Source organism: Magallana gigas, chromosome 6 (genome assembly GCF_963853765.1).
Source record: "Magallana gigas chromosome 6, xbMagGiga1.1, whole genome shotgun sequence".
Classification (NCBI taxonomy): Eukaryota; Metazoa; Mollusca; class Bivalvia; order Ostreida; family Ostreidae; genus Magallana; species Magallana gigas.
The window spans coordinates 11,274,704-11,298,972 of record NC_088858.1 but is presented as its reverse complement, the minus strand read 5'-3'; the positions used below and the strand labels follow the sequence as shown (position 1 = coordinate 11,298,972).

Sequence of the window (24,269 nt, the reverse complement as noted above, 5' to 3'; positions counted from 1 at the left end):
CTTTTCTGGCCAAATAGTCTTTAAAAAAAGATTTTTAAAGATTTTCTCTATATATTCCCATGTAAAAATTCACCCCCATTGTGGCCTCACCCTACCCCTGGACTATTATTTAAACAAACTTGAATCAATACGATCTGGGGATGCTTCCACTCAAATGTGGGCTTTCCTGGCCTAATAGTTTTGAGAAGAAGATTTTTAAAGATTTTCTCTCTATATAAACATTTATCTCCCATTGTGGCCCCGCCCTACCCCCAGGGACCATGATTTGAACAAACTTGAATCTACATTATCTGAGGATGGTTACACGCCAATTTGAGCTTTCCTGGCCTAATAGTTTTGAGAAGAAGATTTTTAAAGATTTTCTCTCTATATAAAAATTTATCCCCCATTGTGGCCCCGCCCTACCCCCAGGGACCATGATTTGAACAAACTTGAATCTACATTATCTGAGGATGGTTACACGTTAATTTGAGCTTTCTTGGCCAAATAGTTTTTAAAAGAATTTTTAAAAAAAGATTTTCTCTATATATTCCTATGTAAAACTTGATCCCCCAATTGTGGCCCCACCCTACCCCGGGGGACCATGATTTGAACAAACTTGAATCTACACTATCTGAGGATGCTCCCATTTTAATTTGAGCTTTTCTGGCCTGATAGTTTTTGAGAAGATGATTTTTAAAGATTTTTAAAGATTTTCTCTATATATTCCTATGTAAAACTATGTAAACCCCCGGGGACCATGATTTGAACAAACTTGAATCTACACTACCTGAGGATGCCTCCACACAAGTTTAAGCTTTTCAGGCCGAATGGTTTTTGAGAAGAAGATTTTTGAAAAATACCAACAAATTTTCAATAATTCTCAATTATCTCCCCTTTAAATAGGGCGTGTCCCTTCATTTGAATAAACTTGAATCCCCTTCACCTAGTGGTGCTTTGCGCCAAATTTGGTTGAAATCTGCCCAGCGGTTCTTGAGAAGAAGATGAAAATGTGAAAAGTTTACGACAACGACAGACAACGGACAAATTGTGATCAGAAAAGCTCACTTGAGTCTTTGGATCAGGTAAGCTAAAAAGGTAATCGTAAAAATTAAAGAAACTGCATACGCATGATAACAGGACTTCTCACAATAATTTTCCGATTCCTGTACTGACATATTTGGGCACTGGTTCTCCGCCAGTTCTTGGATATTTATAATGTTTTCATATCCATGTCGTGTTTTCTTTTCACGTTTTGAATTTCGCAAGGATATTTTTAAATTTGATATTTTAAATTGTTACTTCCTTTACATTTATTTTTGTCAAGTTATATAGACATTTTAAATGAAGAAACTATTTTTAGTGTGCCTCTAAGAATGTCCTTCCCGAGACAATTTTAATTAAAATATATTGGTGCTGTAATGTTTACATTCAATATCCAGACTCAAAGGGCAAAATAAATGTGGGTATTATTTAAGAACAATATAAGAATTGTATTTTGGGGTATATTGTAGTTATTTTCTATTTCAAAATTGTTGTGTCATTGTAGTTGAAGCTTGTTAATCAACAGCTGATCGAAAAAAAATTTTAAGTGCGTAATTTTTTCAAAGTGCGTTGCCACAATGCTTGCATTTATATTTACCACTTTTACAGGTTAATTTGTTTCCTCAATTGCTGCGAACAATTTTAAATACTCTTATTTATCAATTCCTTCAACCTCCCAACATCAAGCATAGGAATTTTATAAGAGGCCTATGGGTTACATTGCCCACCCATGCAAAACTGTCAAATTAGCATTAATATATTACATATTCTAAAAACAACCATTTATACATGCATATATAACGGGGGCTTTAGTTTGCGCTATTTTATGATGCTCACCAATCGCCACTATATGTTGCCCCACCCCCACTTTTTGGGGAGCATGTAAAATAAGGAAATAAACAGTGAATGCAAAGCTAAAGTATACTACGCCCCTCCCCTTCCACCAGTTTTGATTTTCACGATTTCTAGAATTTCCCCCTTGTTTGTTTGTTTATTTTTTTTGGATGAGGCTGCCCCCCCCTTTTAAAAAAAACGATGCTGTGTGCCTGGAATGAGCAATGTTCAACCAAAAGCTTGTATTCTTCTTAATGTTATATTTGCTAAACTGTTACAATGTATATCAATTCTAATATTTCATAATAAAATAAACTAGAGGCTGTCCTAATTTCAGGGTAATGAGATAAAAATAATAATCAACTGAATAAATTGACATAATTTTGTGAACTTGATGGCAATTAGCTTAAGGCTAATTATTTTCTCTGTAATGTCTTCACTTGGTCTACGCATATTTCACTGTGTATAATGATAAAGTAGGATAACGGAGTTACTTAAAGGTCAGGTTATAGCCTAAGAATCTTAATATGAAATAACAGCCCACTACAAAATAATGAACAAATAATCATATGTAATGCAAAACAATTTATTTGGTAAAAAGTTGACATATGCCAGTTTGGCTTGTGATGAAAATTATAAAGATGTGAAGAGAACAGGGAATTCAGAACAAACATGTTATGTCCTCAGAAACACAGTTTGTGAAGCTTAAAAAAAACACAAATCAAATCTACATTTGGCCTCTTAATTAACATTTGACTTTTGTGTAACATTAGGGAATGAGTAATGGTATTCACAACTAAACATTTGATAGAGAGAGAAAAAGAAAAAAGGGGGATAGTGGGAGGATTTTGTAAATCAATTTCTAAATGCAGATATCTGACGAACCTCTCATCAAACACAAAACCGGGGCCATTATAAACTACAGTAGGTGTGATTTATAACCCAGTTAGATAAAAAACAAGTTGCACAAGGCGATAACAAAAAAAAAATATCACATTCAATATCAACATCTTCCTTGTATAGGATTAATAATAATAATATATATATACATTCATATTCAGCTTTTTCCTTCAAACACTCAACAGCGCCCATGTAAATCAATATTATATTAAACAACTGTAAAATAACAAACATAAAATATTGAAAATAAAAAAAAAGTATTTTGAAATTCCAATGCAACTTCATGAATGTGGACGGATGTCTCATTTCAAATCACATCTCTGAGGGGTAGGGACTAGGATGAGGGGTGGGGTAGGGGGATAATACATTGGAATATTCTAAATGCATGATGGTCAGACCAGCAGACGTAACTTGGTGTGTGATATAATAATATGTAACAGTCATTTTTCTGCATAAGTTTATCACAGTTCTCTTATCATTAGATAATACTGAACATTCGTATTGATGCACCAAATCATTTTGTCCACTACATAGGTACAACATCAAATCCAAATTAAAAGGCCAACTGATATGTCCAACAGAAAAATCTAATTTCTCTCACTTTTTTTAATCAAGTTTTTGCCCTGTCGAAATTTTCTGTCATGACATGCTTCCATTCCACTTAGTTAAATGTCTTTTGATGTGAAGTTTCATGATTCTATTATTTATCATTATGCAAGGATCAACTGAGTAGTAGAGCTTAACTAATGATGCATTTATAAATTAAAAGGGAAATAACCCTTACACTATAAGTCACATTTACTCAACTGTAGGAGTTTTGATACAGTTTCATGGTTCCATATTAGATACGATTTTTGGTGAAATATGTCTGTAAATGCAGTAAAAAAAAAAGATGGCAGGAATGGTTGTCTACTGTGCATTGTTCCTAGCCTGTTCCTAATATAGGAAAAAAAACTACACCATTGACAATAGTTTTTATATACCTTCCTGAAAATGTACTAAAAAACTTTAAAAATTTCATTCAAATAATTTTGATTCAAAGTATGTTACCAAGATAAACTCAGATATCAGTAGAATCAGGGGGATTTCTAAGTCTCAGATAAATTTAAAGCTTAATGATACACAATTGATCTTAAACAACAAAATGAGTAACCTGAATTTTGTTTCTGCTCTCAACCATTTCTACTGACAGAAACGTTTCCAGTCTACACTACACAATCATTCAGAGAACAATGCACACCTCACAAGTATCAATCACTCACAAATGTTATAGCAATTAGTGATGGAAACTCGGAAAACTTTCACTGTCAATTGACAAAGTGGGCACATTATAAAGGTAAAGAATCCTTTGTAAGAAAATAAATCTTTTGATCATCCAACCATAACTCTGCTCAAACAAGCAGAAGGATGGTCAATTTAGAAAGTATGGACAAGAAAAATTGAAGATTAAGGGTTAAGAATTAACAACAGTAATTATAAGCAATCATTGACAGAGGAAGACGATCTGCGATTTGTTTGTTTCTAGATTGTCACTGACAACCCGTCCATCACTAATTGCAAACAAAGCAAACTTGGACAAAATGAATAAAAACGAGCATAAATGGTTAACATGCTTAGTTAGTTATTTTTTTTTCGTTGAGAAACAATGCACAATCTAACAGGACAAATTAATTCAAGAGTGCCTTCAGGTTTTATCACATTTTGATCAATAAGTTTTTGGCATCAGTGAATTTTGACACAACAACTTTTTGTGAATATTGAAATAATTCACACGAAGGACTTCATGAAACCCACCCTCTGCCTGGGTATAGCGGTCAGTTCTGGGGATTCACACTCGCCCGATAAAACCCTGCAGGCTATGTGCACTGCACGAGTTTCTTTTGTTGTAAAGCTATTTTGTATGAATACGAAGATTCTTTGTATAAATACTGACATTTGCATTTTACTTCACACAGAAGTGCCCGGCTGTTGATATCTATGCAGCACTCTGAAGAGAAACCCTAGAGGTGCCTGTTGTATTAACCAACTACTATGTACTAAAAGAAATTGCACCATATTTTTTCACTTCAACAACATCATAATTCCAACTCTTTATCTGATCCTTTTGTTGGATAGATGGGACCCACGGCCGGCACTTGTAAAGTACTTTTGGACATCCTCTGAGAATTCCCTGGGGTGGTCAATGTAGTTTGACTTTTGATACTGTGTCTGCTTGTTGCACTACTTGGCCTTGATGAGCTGAAGAAGTTGCTTAAAGCACTATTGAGGCGCTTGCCAAGATTAGCAAGACTTGCACCTCTGGTTTTAGAGTTTTTATCATTTTCGTCGGCCTCTGCTTTTTGCAGTGCCATCTTGGTGAGGTTTCGGAGCTGCTTTTGAGTTTTGAATGTTCTCCAGGCACGCTGTAATGTCTTTGCAGCCACGTCTTCTTTCTTTTTCTGCATCGTACTCGATGTTTTACTTGTGTTGACACGTGTTGGGAAGGTTTCTTGGAACTTCTCTTCCATCTGGGACTTCAGCTCCTTGAATTCTTCCGTTTCCTCCACTCGGCCCAACACATTTTTACATAATGCTATCAACACGTCCAAGCAATGAATTTTGTCTCCTTCAACAATTGGAAGATCAAATGCCACTAGAGCGATTTCATTAGGTCTTGGAATACCTAATGGGGGATCTAGCTCCCCAACAAAGTGAGAAAGATGTTCATATTTGATGAACTGGGTAGCTAGAGGGTCATATTTCTCCCATACCACATAAAATTCATCAAAGTCATCCTCTGTTATTCCTACTTCTTCTGCCTCATGGGCTTGGTTGAAATTCTCCAGGATGATAGCAATATACATGTTTATCACCACTAAGAAAATGATAAGAATGTACGAAACCATGTAAAACACTCCAAACGCCGGAGAACCACAGTCGCCTGTGGAGTACTTGAAACGCGACACTCCGTCTGGACGAGTGGCAAAGTCAGGGTCACAATCTGGTTCACTTAAAAACATGGTCTCCAAAATGTCGTTCCAACCCGCCGATGTTGACAGACGCAGAAGCAGCACAAAACTGTTGGCAAATGTTTGGAAATTGACAGTGTCATCCATCGGAAGTTCAATTTTCATGTTACCAAACACTGACATCCCGATGATGGCATAAATGTACATGATCAGACACAGCAGAGCGCCGATGTTGATCAGGGCTGGTAAGGAGATGATGAGAGCAAACAGCAGCTTCCGGATGCCCTTTGCCGCCTTGATCAGTCTCAACACACGACCTATCCTAAACACTCTCAGGACTCGAAGCAGTGTCGGGTTAAAGCTATTGGCTAGAACATCTGCCAACACAATGCCTGCAAAACAAGAAATAATCCTTTATGATAAATTCACAACCTCAGAACTTTTATTAAATATGAACATATTTTTGGTTATGAAATGTAACTATTCAAGTTCAACAATATAAAAACATGACATTTTCTACAAAACAAGAATTTTAATAATTGAAAATTAAATTGACATTGTGAAATTTTGTTATCCCTTTTACTTTTTCTTGTCGTCTGTATTTTTATTTACTAGAAGGAAATGAAAAGCATATACATTATAACACACATCTAGAAAGGAATACAAAAATAAAAATAAATGAATAAATAAGCATCAGTTTGATAAATTGAGCTTCTTGTTTTGTAGGTATGTCCATTGTTTTTCTAAAACAGATAAGCACTCATAAAAAAAGACAAAACTTGGTGAGAAATATAAAGAGAGAAATATACTACATCAAAAGTAAGCTTTAAAAAGCATAGGACAGGTCAAAGAACACTCAATATACTAAGATTACAACTAGAGGTAACAGAGGGTACAGATTCATTGTGTATCTATCATTAAATAAGCATAGCGAGATCAAAATAGTCCGGTGATTCTGTCAATATACTTCCTTATGTACATGTATATCATTGCATTTTTAATTATAATGGATATCAAGCACTTAGTAGTATCCTCCCTTTTAAATATATTCTATTTCATGAATCAAGCTTATATACAACATAACCATTGATTCTGGAGGCTGACATATTTTTGGTGTGGTTTTGCCTTTACTACATAAAATGTGCACGTCTACAAAATATAACCAGGTCACAGTTCACTACCGAAGATATTTTACCTGCTGCCTCGACAATTAATACTAAAGAATTACAAGAAAAGTAATAATCATTCTATAACAATCTTGCATTACATACATGTTGTAAAGTAAATTATATAAACTGTATTTTTTACATGCATACATAATAGATACCCGTATTTGATTTTGAAGTGGTGCAAGATCATAAAGCAAAGATATAGCTTTTTTAGTGTATACATGTATTGCCAATTCATGCAGATGCTATGTATGAAGCAAATTTCACATTTACTGGCTATCAATAGAATAAAATTTGACATTTTGAGATGAAGAGAAATCACGTCTGAAGTTCATGCTTTCATGCAGGCATGCTGAAAAAGTGACTTAAGGTATAGCTCAGCTATTAGCTGAAAAATATTTCGAAAGTCTTAGAATTGTTTGTGTTGGTGAGAATGACAATAGGCTGCTTAGCAACACACTTGTTAGTAGTTTCCATAACCACGGTAACTACTGCCTAACAACACTAACAACACAGTTCACACCTGTACAGGTATCATCACAGGTTAACAGGTAGATAGGTTAATATTCTGACATTTTCTTAATATAATTACTTTGAATAGGGATAGATAAAGGAAAACCTGCATTTAACAGGGATAGATGTATTGATTTGAGAGACTGTTAGATTACACTTGATACAACAAGTCAATGTTTAGTGGTGGTGAGAACATACCCAAGAGTGACAGGACGACAACCACAAAGTCAAAGACGTTCCAGGGTTGTCTGAAGTAGTGATGTCGCAGGCCGATGATCTTGATCACGCACTCAAGGGTGAAAATAGTCGTGAAGAGGATGTTGAGAATGTCCAGGATGTTGGAGACGTAATCAGTCATTTTGTAATGGTCGACAGCCATTGCTATCATGTTCAGGAATATCACAATCACTATGCATAGGTCAAACTTGGAGCTCACGGAGACATCGTAGAAGACGGCCTGGATAGCAGCCTGCAAAGAGACACCAATGTTAAACAATCAATGCCTGCAAATTTAATATACCGGTACCAGTATCTACAGCAACCCATATAAAAAATTTGGGGGAATTGGTTAAATTTGAGTTTCTAAATCAGCTGTGTTAAGTTTTCTACATTATGATGTGTGAAAAAAAGAACAACATAGATCAAGTAAAGTTTAATCTTGCAATCAATATATAATTATAAAATAAATGAATATTATCAAATAATCAAACTTCTTCAAGTAATAAACAACCTGATACAAGACTTGCCATATTGCAAAGAAATACATTTTTATGTGTAAATTTCATTGTAAACAGACCTTTTTTTTTGTAAAATGGTGTATGAACAACACATGGACTATTATAATAACAAAAATAAATTTATCATATATATATAATTTATGAGGACTATACATGCATGCAAAAAGTGGATAAAGATATAGACAGCCACAAAATGCAACGCTCACCTCCTTCTGATGGGAAAGAACAGTCACAAAAGAAAGTAATATATTGAAATATTTTGAAACAGGAGATGATGAACACTATAATGACATCATAAAGAGTCATCAAACAGAACAGAATTTCACAAATGCTGCCTCACGCACAATGAAATTATAATATAAAAGCATGACTCTAACAAATACAGGATTCTTGCAGAAAATGCACATATACTGAACACAATGCTACATTGAGATTGAAATCAAAGTAGCCAAAAAAAGGTAGAGATTTTTAATTTTGTTTAGGAGAACATTTGATACACGACTATTTTACTCTCTATATATTAAGTACTAAATGAGATGGCCTCATAAGGTCATCTCATCATGCTACTAACACCCTATCAAACTCACCAGACAACCCCGAGCCTGAAATAGTGCAGGGTACAATATTCAACAGTTCTAAACCCACCTACAGTATCTACAGGTAGTGTCACTTCTAGAATTTCAATCATCAAATATGCAATTTTATCATTGGCAAAAAAATTGATTAGTAAATCCTTGTCGCATGCAAAGGCACAGCTTACACATGTATTAACTACCGGTATTTAGATGAGGTATAAAGTTCCGTGTGCAATGTTTACCTTTGGTCTTTTGATGGTTTTCTGAGGTTTTTTGGATCCAAGCTTTTTTAGTGTGTTCATGTAGTTCTTCTGACCTTGAGTCAAGAACATGTCCAAGGCACTGCCATCATACTGTCAAAATCAAACACAAAGGCGTTCAAGTCAGTATACTGACAAAACTTTTTCACTCTGGACACCATTTGTCTTCCCGGCATTAGTACAGATGTGTAAAACTGACAAAACCCTTGAACCAAATCTCTCTTTGACTGACATAAAATAGAATCACAACCATAAATGGTGAACCATTATTTTACTGACCTTTTTCTTCAATGCATTAAAGTTGTCAATGATGACACCAATAATCAAGTTGAGTGTGAAGAAGGAGCCAAAAATGATGAATGCCACAAAATATAGGTACATGAAGAGGTTGTTCTCAAAGCTTGGCTGCTCATCCACCTGTCATGAAAAAAATAGGCATTAGTTGATGCTAAAGTATGACAGCATGTCTTCTTAATTCTTTTCTATAAAAATTTAAAAAATATAGACTAACTTTGGTAAATGTATACATAGCTTATTTTTCATTACATTGTATCAAAATCTATATTTCTTCATTTCACTCCTTATACAAAGACATAAATTAACTTTCCTGCAAATTACACAATTGAAGCATATAGAATTAATTTGCATGCAAATTCATATCCATATAGACCAGATCACTGCAATGTATACCTTTAATGATTCTTAATTCTAAATTAAAATCAACTGTTTATATTAAAATTGAAATCAGAGACCATTAGCATGAGGAGTTGTTTTCATATCATTGTAACCACAACAAATTCCAGTTAATTACCTTTGTAGAATCTATTGCATCATCCATCACCTCCATCCAACCTTCATAAGTAGCCACTTGAAACAAAGCCAAGTAGCCATTGAGAACATTGTCAAAGTTGATATTGGAGTTGACCCAGGAGTAGTTGTGGGTGGCAGCCATAGCCAGACACTGCGACTTGTTGGCCACCACGCTCGGCAATAGTACCTCCCCGGAGGAATCCTTGCATTTGTAGAACCGCCCAGAAAAGAACTGGACACCCATTATACTGAAGATTAGCCAGAAAACCATGCAGACCACCAGCACGTTCAAGATAGCTGGGATAGCCAACATCAAGGCATTCACCACAATCTGTCGTAAAATAGTTACCAATATATTATATAACTGAATTGTTTGATCAAAAGGACATGCTACCAGTATCTAGTCATGTTATATATAAGTTTAGAATAAATACCCTCATGCTCTGCCATCTTGATATTGCCCTCAAAGGTCTAAATGCCCGGAGAGTCCTGAGTGACCTGAATGCTGATATATCTTCACCACCAGTAGCATCTGCTATCAGACTAGCTAAAGAGATCTGCGGAAGAAAAAAGAAATCCAAAACAGGGATACTTAAATGTTTCACTTTTTGATTCAATCAAATCTAAAGGAAAATGTCTGAGAAGCAATTACTTACTACAACAATGGCAAAATCTAGAATTGTCCAGAAGCTGGTGAAGTATTTCTTAAATCCTAAGGCAACCCACTTCATCAACATTTCAACGGTGAAGAGCACAGCAAAGATGATGTTGGTGTAGTACAGAGCAGCCTCGAGCTCTGGGCGAGTATAGAGATAAACATCTTCAAAGGCCTACAAAACAACATAGTACAGGCATGATTTTTCTCATTTTTTAAATGCAAGAACACACATTTAAAAAAAAATACTTTATTATAATCATTGTAATGCATTCTCTACTATATTAAAAAATTTCCATTTAAAAAAAACAACAACTTACCAGTGACATGCTGCTCAAGCCAATGCACACAAGAATGAAATATTCAAAAGCTTTGTGCTCAACTATTTTACACATGAAGAAACGAAATTTGTTCCATTTTTTTCCAAAGTTTGATTCATCAAAGTCTGACCAAAGAGCGTGGCTAAAATAGAAAAGCATTCATTGTATTAGAGAGATGATACATATATATATATATATATATATATATATACACTGATTATGAGTTAGCTCCCCTTTTAATACTTCAATACAAAATGAATTTCTTGCAAATTGATATGTTTTAAAGATATATTATATCATTTTATTTTAAAAAAGCTAATGACCTAAATAAAAAAAATAAGGAAAATGTGCTTTTTAAATGATAAATTAACCTATCATTTGAAAAAAACTAATATTTTGTAGAGGTGCAATATTCTATAAATAAACTCCCAAAGTAAAAAAAAAATTGAAACTACACATAATGGTATTTAAAATAAAATTTGTGACTCACGTTTGGTAAAAAAAAAACAACTTTGTGAGTAATGTTATGAAAATTATATTTTTTTAATATAAGATTGATGATTTGATTAAAATATTGAATACAAAACTGATTAGTATCTGTTAAGTCCATTACATTTTTGCCCTTTTCAGGTTTGGTTACCGTTGAAAAATCATATTAATTTTTCACAAAAATTCAAAATCATTATAATTTTTTCACGCATTTGATAAACAGATTTTTAAAAAAAGTATGATGACACAAATCAACCACTACATGGGGAAAAAAAATGACACACTACTTGATATTAGAATGTAGAAACGATGTTGCTTAATTATGACAATTTCTTCACATTGTAATGAATTTTCATTGGTACTGTATGTTACAGCAAGCAAGCCAATGTGAAGAATTCTTGTTACTCGTGTGCTTGATGAAAATTCTTACCCAGTCAATTTCAAACATCTGTTAGAAGTAAACATGTGCAAGTATTGTAAAGGTACCGTCCTTGAAATCAGTACAATAAAGCTTAACTGCATCATTACAAACAGATTGCATTATTGCCAATTTTAAACACATTTCGGAGTAAATCAAATTAAGTGTTCAATCTTCGTTAAGTAAAGGTGTTCATACTTTGCCATGCAGAATGGAGGAAGGCAGTCCTCTACCACGGTCTCTTTGTTTTCATCGTCTTCATCATCCATACCATCAGCTTCAGCTCCAAGGGCCATGCCATCCTTATCTTTCTTCTCCTTGGAGTCTTTACCATCCTTCTCTGCTTTCGATGTACTTCCAGAGTTACTTGCTGTTGAATCCTTTGCTTTAGAGGCTTTCCGTGCCGCATCAAAATCAGAAAACTTGTCTCTTTTAGCTTTAAATGCCTCATCAACTTCTTCTTTTCCATCCTTCTAAAAAGAGATGAATATTGTTTTATTTACCATAAACATCTATTCTTACACCAATACTTTGTCATCAGAAAATAAATGACTGGGTTATCTTTCTTACGTGTTTGACGCCATTTGCTTTCACAGTTCCATTTGCTACAGGTTTATCCTTGGCTTGTTTGTCTGTTCAATGACAAAACACATATTTCAGAGAAAAAAGAAATGCAATCAGTCTTCTTTCAACTTTTCATGACAAGTTTAGTAGTAATTCATTACCATCCTCCAAGTCTGTCATCCCAATCTGTTTTTCCTCATCCATCTCATCCGGTCCCACAGAGGCGGTTCTTGCCGTCTTTTTCCTGAATTTACTACAGCAGCAACAGCACAAATTTCTGATCTTGGCGAAAGCCAGAGCTAGCTTATCGTCTTCTGCATCAGTGTCCCCTCCTTTCAGAGATTCACTCCCGAAAGCATTGAGTAACAAGGCAAGGAAAAGGTTCAGAACCTGTCACAAAGAAAAACAACATACATGGATCAGATATTGAGTCTTTCCTGTGTTCGTCTCATACGTGATGGTGCTTAAACTGATGGTGTATTGCATGCTAATGAAGACTTACAATGAAGTATCCAAACACGAGTGTGGGTAGGAACACCACCATGCAGAGTTCATCGGCCGCCCTCATACAGTTCCACAGCTCCTCTATCCACTCACCACACAGGATTCGGAAAATCAGCATTAAGGCATGGAAAAACGTGTTGAAATTCCATCTGGAAAAGCATTATACTCTCATTTTAAAAGCATTTATGAAATAAATATATTCTAAAAATACACTAACACTATAAATGTTTTTTCTTCTTTTTTTTTTATATCTAAAAATCAATTCATACTGCAAAATTTTATAAGAATACATCAATTTATAACAATTCTTTTAAACCGAACAGACATGTATTTTTATCGTACACAGTTGTTCATGATAATGACTTTTATTTCCGGTGAGCCACAAGCAATATTGGTTTTGATATATCATTTATGGACATTTACCTTGGTACTCCATCCTCTCCAAATTTATCTGCAGTGTAGCTATTTCTAAACAACTGGAGTCCTATCACTGCGAAGATGTAGATGATAATTACAAGGATGACAGTTAGATTTCCTAAAGCTCCAAGAGTGTTCATAATGATGCTCAGCAAAACCCTCATGGTGCGCCAGGCTTGGGCTAACTTGAAAACCCTCAACTGAAAAAAGAACAAAAAATCATGCACAAAGGTTCAACTTTGAGAAAAATAAACCAATAACTCTGTTAAACACTTTTTCAATATTCTTTATTAAAGTACCAGTATCATTTACTGTAGATTCCTTTAAATTGATTTTATGCAGTTCTGCTGTTTTAAATCAAATCGCGAGAATATATAGAGAACTTTTCTTATAATTTCATATAGTTCACAACTATCAAAGATCAAAGCAAGATTTTAGAATGTTGCTGCTTGTGGTTTTTAGTGAATATTACTCTTTGCTTTTGATTAGGAATCAACAGTATTCAAGAAAAAAAAAGTATCATTCATCAAAGGTAGAAGGGGATTCCATTTAAGCACTGACCAGTCTGAATGTCCTGATGACGTTGACTCCTTCCACATCAGACAGCCCAAAGTCCAGCCAGCTGGCCACAACGATTACCAGATCAAAGTTGTTCCAGCCATTGGAGAAGTAAAACTTTCCAAAAGCACACAACTTCAACACAGCCTCCAGAGTAAAAATAATAGTGAAGACCTAAAGAGTGAACAGAAAGTCATGAAACCTCCGAGACTATTTGTTATGTCAATCAGTTGTTATGATTGTCCAAACCCTGACTCTTACAGTATATCTGTTTTTTGTTATTTTTCACGAAAGCCACAAAATTTTCAAAAATGAAGTAAAGATGTAACCGTTCTTTTTTAGCATTATTCATTTTTGCGATTTAAAAAGTTTCTAATACATGCGTACAAGAAAAAAAACCTAGCTGATATAACTTCAGTGAATTGTATTTTTTCGTGATGTGAAAAGTGTCATAGAAAAAAAGCAAAAAAAAGATCGCAACAAAAATTACTGGATATACTGTATCTATCTTTAGCAATTTCTTAATTTTCGACATACAAAGTTGGCCCATGTGGTGGCATCCACGAGTCCCTGTGGCATGTTGTGGTACTCTATTCCCATAAAGATGGTGTTGATCAGGATACAGAAGGTAATGAACAGGTCAAACAGGGGGTCAGAGACAAGGATAAAGACCAGGTTCTGGACCCTCAGCCAAGGGATGTAGCACTTGCAGCACCCTGCCAGACACTCGTGGTTACGGTCCACTAGGGTATTGGGCTCATTTTTTCCTGTGCTTTCTTCACCTGTTCAATCAAAATGATAATGGAGATGATTAGAGACATTCAAATATTTTCATCAACACATGCAGTAATCAGAATGAGCTAGAAAATGATGCAGACATGTTAAGTTTGTGCAATTTATTTAAATAATGCAAATACATCCTGATCAATAGAGTCATTTGTCTGTGCTGTAAACCAAAGCTTTGTTAGAGGAATTGGAAAAAGTAATCAAAATTTGAACAGTAGATTAATATTTAAAAAAAAATAAAAGGACCCACAAGATCACATGTGAAAAATACTTGATTTTGATTTATTTGACTGAAATTTTTAAATTGACATGCACATAAAAGAGATTAATTGATCACTATCCTATCTACTGTAATAAAATTGAATACCCAAACATTGCAAATAGATAGATTATTATTTCATTATTTAGATATACATGTACTTATCTATCCCAATGCAGCTTTGTTTATATAGATCAAGATCTAAGGATTAGTAAAATGCTATATCTTTTAATCTAATATTTGCTCATTTAACTATTATTCATTTCAAAATAAGCGTTGCAACACAGCCATTAACCATCATTATCTTCATAAGCCCCAACATTAAATCCTTTGATATTACAATAGTAGCTTAGAGGGTATTTTTCTTGTAAATTCTATTGGTGGAAACCAATCACATGATCAACACATGTTTACTTCCAGTAACCTTCACCCTTAGCTAGGTTATATTCATGAAAAACTCTACTGTTTTTCAAGGATTTTTTTATTTTACAAGTATCATCTCACCATTATATAGATGTATTACTTGTTTTAATCAAGCAGCTTTGTGCAAAATCACCTTTGAATTTGACAAGTTTATAGTGCCATATTCTAGACCTTGTGATATTATTTACATTACACCACAGGTGTCAAACACATGCATTCAAACCAGTGAAGATATGGAGATATTGATAATTAATGTAATATATTGAATTCAAAATATTTTTGGTTCAAATAATTGACTTTTTATACCTCTTTCTTTCCATCCTAAACTTTGAAAGCGTTTTTATCGTAATAATCATTAAGATATTGTAAGAATTGCTATCTTTATCCAGCATTTTTATAGATAATTATGCTTTAATTATTATTACAATACGTTTTGTCCAGTCTATTTCTGTCTTTACCATAACTTGATTAAAAGAAAAAATAATTTATGAAGTGAACATAAATTAAGGGAACATCAAAGATGTAAATGAACAGGAACAATTTTTCTTGCTGCAAAGACTTACAAGTAAGCAAATATAATGATAACAAAGCATAATAATTCAGCATACAAATATAAAAAGTCTAGAATAAAAAGTAACAGGTAACAGTCGAATCTTCAGCCAAGAAGGAAGTTTATAAGTAGGGATCGATGATACATTTTAGGAAGGGAGGAGGTGATATAAACCCAATGGAGGGCCGGGGTTCCAATAGAGAAAGCAGACACTGAGGAGGAAAGTTCAAGATCTTACCACTGTTTTTTAAGCTTCCTAAAATCAAAGATGTTAGATACATAATACATGTAGACCTCAATCAAGGCACATAATTCAAAAAGTGCCACATGGGTGAAACAATTGATAGGTAGTTTTATCCAAACAGCACTGTAACATTATAAGTCTTAATTAACATGAATGCATGCATGCTTCTACAATGTAAAATTTTAAAGATCATCTACATGTGAATGTATATGGGAACTTAAAGGATGATAAGAGAAAATGTGAAACACTGCAATTCAATTTCAAAAGCTACGGTAAATGTCACTCCTTTGACCTTTGGCACCTATTGGTTTAAATCATCTTGGACTTGCTATGATCGAATCAAAATGCCTCACGCACAAGAGATTAATTACTTTGGTGAAGGTAGTCAATCTTCTTACATATCTGATTAATTCTTTTGTTTAATTCTATAAATGGAGTTGGTGTATGTATACTAGTACATATTATACCAAACAGACTAGCTGTTACAATTCTTAATTTATAAGAATTATGTCAACTTTACTTGGTTTCAAAAATCATGATTTTTTTAGAACAATATTTAAATGATCATTGTTATGAAATGGATATAAGTTTTTTTTAACTGGATAAAGTGAAAAACCAGTGCAATTTTAACCAAATAAAATAAACACCCTACATTCTAAAGGATCTAGTATACAATTTCTTCCTGAATATCTAGAATTCTAAACCTCTTATCTAATTTCTCATCTGTTCTACAACAGATTTGTACCAATTAAATTTACTACATAATCTCAAAACACACACAAAAAACAAACCATAAAGGTCGTTTTTCATATAAAAAAAAAAAAAAAATCTGGTTAATACCAGGTTTTTTCCTTTCCTTTGAATAAGAACCTGCAAGATATAGACAAACATTTCTTTAACATCATTTATTTTGTTAGGATTGAGATTATCCTGTGTGTGTTACACATGTGTGTGTGTGAGAGTGTGATCGCTAACTGTATCCCTGTCATGAATTTACCTTTGATGATCTTTGGGGGTGGTTTCTTTGGCTTCTGCTTGGCTGATTCAGTGTCATCACTATCACCAAGATGTATGCCCGAAGAGGAAACCTGTAATAAATCAAACTATAATCCTCAGAAACAGAAAAAACGAAAAAAATATTCCATTGCAAATGCATAAATACCCGAAACAGAAAACAAAAGTAACTGTTATAAAAAATAAATAATAACTGAATTGTATCCATTCTTCAAAAATCTAATTTGTGCAACATAAGCAAAAGATTCTGATGAAAAATTATTTTTTTTTTGCAATTTAATCTAAAATCTTAAAGCCAGGCTGTGAGGAAAGTACTGGTGAACAATTACATGTAATTGCATTGTTATAACGCACATAAGCAAAAATAATGCTCATTTAGCTCATAATACTAATATGTAAATTAAAATTTTGTGTTTGAGAAGTTTTGATAGCAGCTAATTCACTTGCTTAAAGAAAAAAACCCCAAACCCCTATAATGGGACCTTTGGTATTCATTAAACCATGCAATGTATCACAATACCATTATGTTAACAGGCCAATAAAATCCCTCTATATTGAACCACAAAAACTTATTATCATTCAATAATTTATGACGTCAATACACAGACAAAATTATTTTTAAATCAGTTTAAATAAAAGAGGCCAATATCAAATTTACAGTTCAATGATCCAATTTCATAAAGAACTCTAAAAACCCTATCGCAGCCAAATTATCAATATTCCTTCTATTATGTTACTAATTGCATGTCAATACCCCAATCTTAAAATATACATACATAGTCAAGCATTGTCCAAATTTCATAGATATTTATCCATAGCTAATCTGTATGTATTGAAATAGACAATAAATATATAAAAATGATGAATATGATTTTACGTAGAAAAGTTCTACAGCCTGGTGATGTAGTTAATGTATATAGAAGACCAAAACGAATACAGTACTGCTGGTGTTGTGATTAAAGACAAGTTGTTTAATCAAACAAGAACTGTGCAACTCTAAGAGTTAGCCAATCATGCATTTAATTTGTTAAAATCATCTTTCATTTTACAAAAAAAATATATATAAAAAACTGGCATGCTTGAACATTTTGCATCCAAAACAGTTAAATAACACCCAGGGTATGATTAATCAATCAGATTTGCTCTCTGTTTGTGCAAAACGATAGTCAAAACATATTACTTCTCTACTTTGTGTTTTAGAGAGGAGAGTGGGGGGTCTTTGCTACAATGAAACACAGAAATAAAAGGCATCATTACAGGTAAGTGAGAGAGAGACACACAACCCTCTGTATGCTTTAATAGCTATATATGTACCGCCTACACTCCAGGAGGAGAAAAGCACCTGTTTTGTAAACTGGCTTACTTTTTTGTTTAAAGCAGATAGTTGTCTAATGTGACGTTAGATGCCTATTTTAGATCTACACAATAGATTTGACAAATAGGAACAAGTTACGATCCAAACAGGAGCATTAGGCTGACCTTCATTGTCATTCAGTGTGTAGCAGTGCTTTTAAAGTATAAAGGGTTTCAAGCTACTCACAACCATAATATATCGAGGGGTGCTATTTTTCACTGCATTTGGCTGCTGAAAAGACAAACTTGGTTCTACAAGGTCTGACAGAACATACTACGAAAGACTTTTTGAAAAATTGTGTTTTAAGATTTTTAGGTAGACTCTATAGATTTTTCTTTCAAATTATAGCTACCATAGTCTAAATATGTTCAGAATTTCGATATTTTATTCTATTTATGCATCAACAAAAAGAACTGCAATCATCCCAGTTCTTTAAGGTCTTACTCAATGCCATATCTGATTAAATTGGTAAACTGGGGCTCAGCTAATCAGACTGACATTCTTGTTAGAATGGTAGTCTTTTGAAAGTGTGCAGAGAATTGAATTGAGAAAAAGGGGGCTTGATGAGTTATTGAGCTTATATAAAGTGACTGCATGCAATCAAAGGGTAGAATTCATGCTAAAAGAAAACAGATAATAATTTCCTAACAGATCAATAGTGGCCATTAATTGGTCTTGGAAATTAATCATTGACAATCAACATACAAATTACATTCTCCTCAATGGCAAATATTCATGGTCTTTTGGTTGCACGTCTTTCCCTTTTTAGATCAATGATTTGAAGATGTCATCGCCATTTTTTCCCCCAATCATCCCTTTTAACTCTGATGCTGGCAGGCAGTTGTGTTTGCTAATACAAATACTTACTAAGTCCCTGCTAGCAAAGTCTCCCGACTGCTAGCAACTTTTGGTTGGTGAGATGCGGTGAGATATATACATTTAACCAGGTTAAAAGCTACAGCCAAAGCTACTAGTACAAACCTCCACCAGATGAGCAGTTAATAATCTGCTGTACAGAGCTAGATATCTGAGGGTTAGTAAGCTGGAGCAGATTAATGCCTTGTCAATGAAACAAAAACTTACATTGGCCAGACTGTCCTGCTTCAGAAATGGCTTTACAGGCGTGGTCGTCTTTTTATCTAGGCTGTCAGTGTTAAGACCATGTGACAAGGACCCGGTGCCAGAGTCTGCTTTGCGTGGGTTGGACTGGCTGTCAAGGCTGATATTATCAGGCTCATCCTTATCCTTGCTACCTCCTGAGTGAGAGCTTACATTGCTCTGCACTGAGTATCCGCTATCCTTGCTTGGCATTTTGACCATAGGATTACGACCCCTGCCATGATTTTGCATAGTTTTTCCATTTATTGTAACAGTTCCAGATTTAGAATCGGTACCTACTTTTGAATCTTTGGAGTCCTTGTTGTTGTTGGTCCCATTTGACTGTTTTGTGTCCTCTGGTGGTTTCCATTTTGTGGCTTTAGCTTCCTTTTCTTTTGCATCTTCCTTTTCTTTAGCTTCTTTAGCCTCTTTAGCTTCTTTTTCTTTGGCATCTTTTGCATCTTTTGCTTTAGCATCTTTCACAGCTTCTTTCCTTTCCTTTTCCTCTTTTTCCTACATAAACAGTTTTAAAATGATAGAGTTAAATCAATCTTTATCCATGTTCAAATCATTCCCTATCAGGTTACTTCCATGAACTCATTATATTTCATTGGAGACCATGTTCTTAAGAATTGCCATTGCAAATTTCAAGTTTGTGGTGATGTACTGGTACATATGGAGGTACATGAAAGTCATATTTAATATGAACATTAAGCCAATTTAACACAAACTTTTATTAATACATTTATGATAGGAAAGGCTATTTCACTAAAATTGCCAAAGAAGTTGAATTGGCACAGTCTTTAAATAGTATAACTGAAAGTACCGGTAAATAATACTTTAAGTATATGTATATAGAATTAAAATTAGAAAATAGGATGATCGAGATTTTATCTAATTAATATTATTAAATCATACATGTATATAAATTTTAGCAATGTTATTTTTAATAAATAATAGATAATAAATGTTCTAGATTTGCATGCTTCCTATACTTCATGATGTATGGTAAGTTGACCAAAGGCACTTTATAATAAATATGGCATTTAGACAAAGGTCTTTTGGTGAAAGCTTATAATCATACTGATATATTTTATTTCACTTGTCAAATACATGTTTATATAGCTTAATTACATTTCATTGACAATATATATATATATATATATATATATATATATATATATATATATATATATATATATATATATATATATATATATATATATATATATATATATATATATATATATATATAACTTTGCAGTATGTAAGGTTATAAAGGATAAGCTTTTGTAAAGCTAGGCCATTACTTCTATGGTTACCAAGGTAACCAATAATATTGGCCACCACCCACCTCTTCCAGCTCACGCATTTCTTCTTCCAGCTGTTCAAACCGTTTAATTTTGTTTAAATTGGATTCATTTTTATAAAAAAAATTATTACTTAGATCTGATTTTTCTATGGTATTTTCAAAAATAATGATCAGAACTATGATTGTTGTCTGAGTTGATGTTACAGGGTTGACCATTTGGACCTACCCTATTGGTGTTGACTGCCTCCTCCTCATATGACATTGCTACAACGGCCAGCATAAGGTTGATCAGGTAGAACGACCCAAAGAAAACAACAATCACGAAGAACAAGACATTCAACGGACCCATCGCTCGGATAACCTAACAACACATAAAAAAGGAGAGACTATGTGTATTTTCACTTAAAATGATCAATAAAGAGAATGATTTATTTATACAATTTTCCTTTGATATATTACCTTGTTATAAGTGTCTTCCCAGAAGTCCAGAGTGATCAGCTGGAACGAAGTCAGCATAGCCCAACCAAAATGGTCGAAGCTTGTGTAGCCATAGTTGGGGTTCTCTCCTATATCTGGAAGGCAGGTGTATCCGCCGGGGCATTCACTGAAAGAAAGGATATGGATCACTTAACATGCACTGAAAGATTACACTGAATTCACATCTAGGGTGAATAAAGCCTAATTAAAATGACAAGGTTAAACCAATGTAAGAGTAATTCTTTACCCTGATGCTGAGGCATTGCCACAAATCAAGTATTCTCCTTCTTCATTCTGGTACCAATTAGCTGAAAATTGAATTGAATATTTAATTATTATTAAAATTAATAAGTATTTCATCATGCAGAAAAAAGTATCTATACAAATGCTGCTGTGTCCCTCTTATTTTTATGTGCTTATAGGTTTATGAAACAAAAAATTGGTATCATTAGCAAAATCAATATATAAATCTATATATCCATAGTGCAGCATACAAGAGTTTTTGATCCAGTCGTTGTAGTAAGCTGTGTTGGACAGGGAGGCGGTTGCAGTGTATGCTGGGACATCTGCCACGCATTTCTGTCGCAGGACTCCCAGGTACACTTGAAGACCGAACAAGGCAAAGATCATCAGACAGAAGGTGGTTAGAATGATGACTTCGAATAAAAGTTTGAAAGCCCGCAGTAATGCACCCACAATTGTCTTCAGCCCTGCAATAATGAATCAATCAGAAAGTCTAGAAATCAATTCATCACACCGTAAAAGTCATGAAACATTGAGAGTTGTCTGCTAGCTAATGACTGCCTCCAGATTAACTGTCAAATCTGCTTGGCAGAGAAACAAAAATATATTAACCATTTCAGAGCATTCAGGGTTTTAGTTCATTAACTGCTGCATGTGCTGATGGTTTTGTTTATCTGTTACTAATAAGTCTTTTTATCTATTATCTTTTCATGTACATCTATAAAAAGAGCCCAATTAAGGTTACATCTTGTTTACAATATGTATGTATACATGTACTTGTTATACAATAGCTGTATTGATCATGTCATGGGAACATTGATGCACATACAAGTATTAATTGTACTGAAATAATTCTATAATTTAGGAAATGTACCTGGAACTATGGAGACTGTTTTGAGAGCTCGCAACACTCGGAAAGTTCGTAACATCTGAGGATTGAAAACACTTCCATCCTCTTCTCCTTCTGCACTTGGAGTTGACGTCATATCTATGACTATGGTGATATATCTAGGATAGAAAATGATAAAACAAACTGACATGTTGCTAAGCATACATCGTCTTACATTGATCTCTATTACTCTATACCTTTTAAATTTAACCATTTATCAAAATTGTTTATACCACATACAAATTTTTTGCTCTCAAACTTTTATTTATTGCAGTATAGTTTTACTTAAAGGATTATGAGAAAATATCAAATAACTTTTTACTCAATCTTGTAACCAGATATCAATTACCCACATTTTAAAATTAATCTTTTCTTCATGATTTTTTTTGAAAATTCATGCTACAATGTATAAATTTTTAAAATAATTCTTACAGTAACCCTGGATACTTACGCCGATATAATGACGATAAAATCCAACCAGTTCCAGGGATCTCGTAAATATGTAAACTTGTTTATTATTAAACCACGTGCTAGAATTTTTACAACACATTCCATGGTATAAATTCCTAGAAAGACATATCTGGAAAAAATAGGACATAAAATTAATGTTAAACCAAGAGTGGAAGTGGCTTCTCTCATCGTTCTTAAAAAACCATGCATGAAATCTTATCATTTGAAATCATGTGTTATCAAATTTTTCGAAGAAATATGTGAAGAAAAAAAAAACCAAAATTTTATTTTTGAGCAATTAAGGATTTGCTTGATTGATGTGACAGCTTTGAGACAGATCTGTTGAGAAGATTGCTGTAACAGTCAAAATTTGGCAAAAGATTTCTCTATAAGTTGTTATGAAAATAAATCAGTGAATTTCGGAATGTACGGTACCTATTTACATACATACATATATGCATGACATTTAGCGATGTACTTGATTTATAAATACAGAAGCTGTTTTTGATGCCAAATGTAATACACAATGTAGATTTACAGTACCGGTATTTGACTTACTCTGCAGTTTCTGAGGCAGGGTCATCTGGCATAGCTAAGAAGACACAATTACACAAAATTGTCAATATGACTAGATAGTCAAAAAACTGATTGGTGGCAATGTACACAGACAATTTTCTAACTGGATTCCAAGGCGTTAAGAGCCCCAGAGCTTTGGTTGCATGGAATCGGTGAATGTATTTGTTACTGAAGCGAGGAGCGATCGCCACAAAAGTCTGAAAAATAATAATAAACCAGTGATAAGTCAGGATTTAATCAACAAGTGGAGATAAGTAACATATATCAAATCATTCAAATATTGATGAGAAACCAAGACTTCATTAGATCTAATATACTCTATTTTTCCCACAGCCGCATAAGGTAACATATGACAACAGCATTGTGGAAATATATGTGATGGCATGCAATTTATTTTCAATTCGATGAACAGCTCATTTTTGATTTTATATAACTAATTTTGCCTAGGGCAACATATCAACAGATTACTACACATAAAACTTATAATAATGACATTGTGCTAATGTATGTATCTTTGGGTTAAGATTTCACAAACTCTAGCACTCGTGTACCAGTGTGTTTGATTTTCTTTGATTATACAGTGGGATTCATCATGATCATATTGATTTAAACCCGAACTATAAAACATTAATTGCCTGAGTGCTATAAGACAACAGTGTGTACACGATACAGAGCAATGATCTGATCAGCATCAGTGTCTACATGTCGCTTCCCGCACTAGTATCGACAGATACCCCAGTCGTTTTCCTGGGTGAATTCTGTCGGTCAATATTCGAGTTATTGCGACTCCCTTCTAAAGAATGAACAAGATAAGAGGGGAGATAGCCTTCATGTGCAATTACTCTTGTAAATTTACCATCTTTGTTCAATTGTTATACAGAGAATCTTGGCTTTTTATAA

General features: G+C 33.8%; 1 protein-coding gene across 16 annotated transcripts in view; it reads right to left on the bottom strand.

Annotated features, from left to right (window-relative positions):
- Positions 1–2,424: 2,424 nt before the first annotated feature.
- Positions 2,425–24,269, bottom strand: part of LOC105321187 (sodium channel protein 1 brain) — a 49,679-nt gene continuing 27,834 nt past the window's right edge. For 5 of the 16 annotated variants that reach the window (XM_066088516.1, XM_066088518.1, XM_066088519.1 and 2 more), the window contains 29 exons: positions 23,352–23,566; positions 22,795–22,923; positions 22,329–22,462; positions 21,706–21,921; positions 21,459–21,519; positions 21,194–21,338; positions 20,961–21,095; positions 19,408–19,935; positions 18,511–18,555; positions 16,954–17,044; positions 15,951–15,968; positions 14,232–14,476; positions 13,698–13,868; positions 13,143–13,336; positions 12,718–12,868; positions 12,377–12,605; positions 12,222–12,283; positions 11,850–12,124; positions 11,664–11,681; positions 10,745–10,886; positions 10,426–10,599; positions 10,204–10,326; positions 9,771–10,100; positions 9,239–9,376; positions 8,942–9,052; positions 8,712–8,726; positions 7,586–7,856; positions 6,901–6,921; positions 2,425–6,097 (listed from right to left, as the gene is read on the bottom strand). In XM_066088516.1, the coding sequence (XP_065944588.1) occupies positions 4,833–6,097; positions 6,901–6,921; positions 7,586–7,856; positions 8,712–8,726; positions 8,942–9,052; positions 9,239–9,376; positions 9,771–10,100; positions 10,204–10,326; positions 10,426–10,599; positions 10,745–10,886; positions 11,664–11,681; positions 11,850–12,124; positions 12,222–12,283; positions 12,377–12,605; positions 12,718–12,868; positions 13,143–13,336; positions 13,698–13,868; positions 14,232–14,476; positions 15,951–15,968; positions 16,954–17,044; positions 18,511–18,555; positions 19,408–19,935; positions 20,961–21,095; positions 21,194–21,338; positions 21,459–21,519; positions 21,706–21,921; positions 22,329–22,462; positions 22,795–22,923; positions 23,352–23,566 (5,652 nt within the window). In that variant the 3' untranslated portion in view covers positions 2,425–4,832. The remainder of the gene's footprint in view (positions 6,098–6,900; positions 6,922–7,585; positions 7,857–8,711; positions 8,727–8,941; positions 9,053–9,238; positions 9,377–9,770; positions 10,101–10,203; positions 10,327–10,425; positions 10,600–10,744; positions 10,887–11,663; positions 11,682–11,849; positions 12,125–12,221; positions 12,284–12,376; positions 12,606–12,717; positions 12,869–13,142; positions 13,337–13,697; positions 13,869–14,231; positions 14,477–15,950; positions 15,969–16,953; positions 17,045–18,510; positions 18,556–19,407; positions 19,936–20,960; positions 21,096–21,193; positions 21,339–21,458; positions 21,520–21,705; positions 21,922–22,328; positions 22,463–22,794; positions 22,924–23,351; positions 23,567–24,269) is intronic. The other 11 variants (XM_066088520.1, XM_020064460.3, XM_066088523.1 and 8 more) reach the window with 11 other exon arrangements.